The following is a 5,222-nucleotide window of genomic DNA, read 5'->3' on the forward strand; positions in this document are numbered from 1 at the left end:
AAAAGGAGGACATGTCTGGGAAAGTAGGGAGGTATTGGAGCCGCAGGGAATCTCGGCTTACTGGGGCAGATGTGAATGGTCTTAAGGTGCCGAAATGAGCCAGAAGTTGCCTGGATTTGCCTGATGCTCCCGAAATGAACCTCAACTGAACTAAAAGGTCTCAAAACTAAATAAAATTAACAGCTCTTGAAAAACTGAGAAGAAACTATACAAATATGAAATGGTACCTCTGAACCTTCCTGGACCCGACTGGACTGTGTGTGTGTGTGTGTGTGTGTGTGTGTGTGTGTGTGTGTGTGTGTGTGTGTGTGTGTGTGTGTGTGTGTGTTTTGGCCCAGTGAGTGCACACGACAGGTGGCCTCAGCGTCCGCATGGCAAACCCACACTAAAATACACCGATAATTGATGAGCACACTCCACTAACCTCAGGGACCACTCCACCACTCCACTCTGTCTCGCCACCACTCCACTCCACTCCTTCTACGGTCTCATCACCACTCCACTCCTACACTCTTTGTATCATTACCACTCCTCTCCACTCCCAATACTCTGCCTCATCACCATTCCACTCCCTCTACACTCTTTGCCTCATCACCATTCCACTCCCTCTACACTCTTGTCTCGCCACCACTCCACTCCCTCTACCCTCTTTGTCTGTTTCGCCATCACTCCACTCCACTCCTACACTCTGTCTCGCCATCACTCCACTCCACTCTCTCTCTACATTCCTTTCCTTGTGTCCACAGCATTCCCACAGACTAAATTATATACTCATTTCTATAACACAGATCATCAAATCAGTTCGATGACTAGGCACCTCTTCGTTGAAATCTGAAGAACTGGAGAATTTAGTCTATCGGTGGGAAAAACTACAATTTCAAGTAGTTTATCAGAGACAAAAGTTATCTTCCCACAGTTTAACGAATACATAGCGGAAAAATCGATCCAACTGAAACACGCAGTATTAGAGATAGGGTTTTCACTGTATATCGCAAGCTGTAAATTTTCTTCAGACAGAACTGGGAAGATTTTTGACTGTCTCCCCTTTCCCACCAACACTACATACGGTGATCAGGAAACACAAGCAAATCCTTGCTTTTGATGCTATAATTTCAAAATATAAGTCTAACTAACGCTAGACGATTTTATTTAGAAAACACAATACTCCTTCAGGCTGAAACAAGAAATGGCGGCGTAATATCGAAGATGACGAAGGAGATTTTGGCGTATATTACGGCTGTGGTTTTTACGCTTGTTGTACGGCAGCAATGACCTCTGTTGTTACGCTGCCACGATTAATTTTTATGTATTTATTATTCTGTGTAATCAGCGGAAGCCATGGTACAGATGGAACTACCATAGGCGGGTTCTGGACGATGACTGTGTGCATTCTTCAGTGTACATTTTGCTCTCTGGCCTGTGATGCCTCTTCGTGTTTAGGGTGGAGTGAGCTTAGCGCGTCGGAGCTGAGCCAGTCTCCTGCCAGACCCCGCCGAGGCAGGACCGTTCCCTCCTGTGTATGGGTGTGTGTGGTTGCGTGTGTGCGGCGGGATATTCTGTGTGCTGGTGTGGAAGGCTCTAACGTACTTGTGTGAAGGGCTGTGAGTAATGGTATAACAAGACTGCTGGAGTAGAGAGGCCTGTACTGGTATTGAGGAACAGTGAACTGGTGTGGATAGGCTTAGTGTCGTTGTGAAGTTGTGAAGAGATTGATACTTTTGTTGGTTTGGATAGATTTTGTAGTGGTGTGGGTAGACTTTGTGCTGGTGTGGACAGACTCTGCGCTGGTGTGGATAGCCTTTATGTTGGTGTGAAGATACTTGTGGTGGTGTGAACAGACTACTTGTGGAGGTGTGCCCCGGCATAATGGGCAAGTTGGGGGTCCTGTCTGCCCTCCTGCTCGTCACACTAACAGGTAAGATACGGCATTTACCTGTCGGCATCATTATCATCATCATCATCACTACCTCTATCACCATCATCATCATCAACATCACCTTCATCATCACTATCATCTCTATCACCATCATCATCATCATCAACATCATCATCACCTTCCTACGCCTATGTCTCACCAGTTCACAACAGATCTTTCCTAAGCTGAATATAACCATACAAGAACAGCTACAATAAAATAAGAAATGTCTTTATTTTCCCTTTACCACGAGGTATTTCCCATGCACCAAGTCGTCCCAAGAAAGCAACGATTAAAAATAAAGAAAATAAAGAGGGCATCACCACTACAAGTAAACAAAGAGCCACATCTAACCCTTCACTTCAAAAGGTCGCCTATAAGCTGCTTATGACCCCCTGGCGGTAGTTAAAAATAAATAATAATAAAACTCACTATTGTAGGAGTTTATTTTCAATCCTTCAGCTGAATAAAAACCGACTGTTAGTAAAGAGAAAAAAATCACACTGAGAGGGGTAATGGATACGGGGCTGGATGTTATTTCCTCTCGTATTCATTTTTGTTTTTTAGGAGGAACTCGAGATATTCGACCCTTCCATTTCTTATCTTTCATGCAACACCAACGCCCATATTCTCATCGGCTACGGAGACTCCCTAACATCTTTTCCTGAGCTACTTATTTTGCCTATTACACTTTTGCTCTCCTTCTCTGAGCTGCATAAATCCTGATATCGCCATGATCTGCATAACTAACGTGCAATACGATATTAACCAGCCATATCCAAAAACAAACTGCTAAGGAAGAGGTGCTAGGGAGCTTCCTTACCCTACGAGAATACCGGTCCAAATCATACTTACGACCCGAGGCTGGTCTTAAGATCCTTTGTGAATACGGTCCATTTCTTACCCCTTCACCACGATGGATGTTGTAAGCTAAATACGAGCAGAAAAAATACAATAAGAAAAATGGAACTACACTGAGAGGAGTTAACACCTTCAATTCGGCGACTTACTTTATTTATTCGTGTTATCTCCAGGCTATTTTATTCTGCTGAGAGGGATTTAGTAAGCAGATGGGTTAATGAATGTCTTTATGTTATCCATCCACTTCGAAGACTCTACCCTCACATAAATCGTCTGAAGATGGCAAGAATACACACAAAAAATTACGTCACAGGATTCCAGGGCCTGATGAAGACTGTTTCGACCTTCTCAACAACGAAAAGTCTCCCTTAAGCTTAAAAAGAAAGAAATACAAAAAGGGGAAGAGTCAGAAAAAAGAAAGAATGGCAGAAAAAAAAGAGACAGAAAATATACAAAAGTCTGTCATGTCTCCCATAAAAAGTCCCATAAGCCGAAAAAAAAAATGTTTGGGGAGAGCAGGAAAAAAAGTAATTAGTGTAGTATACCTTTACTATTAAAATCTTTGCTAAGTTGAATAAAAATTTTCCTTTATTTTTTTATTTTTTCTCCTGTGAGTCAGACCGATGTTTTTTTTTTTTTTTATACGCAACGTCGTCTGCATGTTGTCAAAATTGAATAACAGTTACGGGCTGATATGTATCCTTAATTGATCCACTACAATGACGCCGTTTCCTAATTACTTATTTACTCACATACTTTACTGATTATTTATTTGTAGTCAGAGTAAGACAGGAGTTACGAGGCTGACATGTATTCTTATTTGCTTCTGTACGATAACACTATTTATTACATAAGAACATAAGAAGAGAGGATAACTGCAGTAGGCCGGTTGGCCCATGCTAGGCAGCTCCTAGAAGAGTAACTGAACTACTAGAATGAGATAAGGATAGCAAAGAAGAAGGCTCTGGGGCAACTGAGACCACAACTAAAAATACTTCTGTTCCAAGTAAAAGGAAGGTACCTTTCATCATCATATTTGCTGTACTGTACTATAACCTAAACACTTAAACTTCGCAAAGAACAAGTCTACAACTTAGGGCACAATAAGTCCACCATTAATCTCGCATTAAGCCTACCACTTAGATAACAATAAAGAACTTCCTTGTCAAAAGAAATTAAATGTCGTTTCATCATCATATTTCCTGTGTTGTACTGTGTTATTAACACTTAACCAAGTGCACATTAAGTCCACCACTTAGGCCACAAAACTTAGTGCACAGTAAGTCCCTCAAATGTATAATTTGTTACAACTTTATTCTTAATCTCATCATGAATTTTTACCCTCTGCGCAATTCTGTCGACAGTTATAACATCCTCGTCTTCAGTCTCTGGCAACGTGAAGGCCACACAACCCAGTTTACACTTATTTACCTTAGCATTATCTGTTAAGTTTGTCTCATCATAACTGATGATATTGGCCGGAGGTACTCCACTAACACTCTCTTCCAGATTATGAAAGTACTTTTAAACTTCATTTTCTGAGACAGCTGCACGTTTCCTGCTTATATTTTGACATACCCGGTGCGTATGAATATTTGAGTGCCTCCTAAGAAACCCAGGTGCCCAGTCTTCTCCCGGTAAATCGTCCTTAAACTGTTCGACATGTCCGTGTTGACGATCCAAATGGTCTTTTACAAATTTCCATAGGTGGAACACGTCAAACGCAAAACCAGAATTCCCAAGGGCAGCAATGTTTTAAGCAACAGACTCTTCTTCAAACTGCAGCAGGGAAGTCTTCTGTCCTACCCTCCCAGGTTCCTTAGATCTCCCTGACACGACTTGTTGTATTGATGTCTTGGGGATACAAAACTTCTTAGCTGCCTGATGCTGGCTCATTCCATCCCTTACTGCATCAACAGCCCGTGTCATGGTCTCAGGAGTGTATTGGACCTTGGGGGATGTCACTTTTTTCTTATAATGACGCACCATTCAGAAACAAACAGAAAGTACATAAGTTAAGCAATGGTCTCAATTACCCCAGTAAGGTGGTCTCAATTACCCTATGTTATATAAACATTAATACAGAGTAAACATTACTGTCGATCATTACCAAATTGGTTGTATACTTACATGGGATATAAGGCTACATATCATTTGAATATGGACTGGCTGAGGGATACGGCTTGGCTACAAGCACACCTTAGCATTCACAGTTGAAATTTCCAGTCATGTTTATACAAAAACATTATTAGGATTTAGGGGTACTTCTGAAATCAGTGGAATAATGTGCTTTACATATATTAATAGTATATATCATACCTACATAACAATACCAACAGCATCTTCTTAAATTTATTCATTCTCCCTAGGAATCATCTTAAGTAAAAAAGTCTTAAGGTGGTCTTAGTTGCCCCGGGTGGTCTCAATAGACCCTCAGTACGGTATG

General features: G+C 41.4%; 1 protein-coding gene across 1 annotated transcript in view; it reads left to right on the forward strand.

Annotated features, from left to right (window-relative positions):
- Positions 1–1,866: 1,866 nt before the first annotated feature.
- The window catches only part of LOC145395009 (uncharacterized), a gene marked incomplete at its 5' end in the record, with an annotated part of 237,831 nt that continues 234,475 nt past the window's right edge, over positions 1,867–5,222 (forward strand). Inside the window, one exon of the mRNA XM_080268754.1 lies at positions 1,867–1,915. Within this exon, the coding sequence (XP_080124880.1) occupies positions 1,867–1,915 (49 nt within the window). The remainder of the gene's footprint in view (positions 1,916–5,222) is intronic.

This window comes from Coenobita brevimanus, chromosome 29, assembly GCF_032717465.1.
Source record: "Coenobita brevimanus isolate Jiangsu-jjx chromosome 29, ASM3271746v2, whole genome shotgun sequence".
Lineage (NCBI taxonomy): Eukaryota > Metazoa > Arthropoda > Malacostraca > Decapoda > Coenobitidae > Coenobita > Coenobita brevimanus.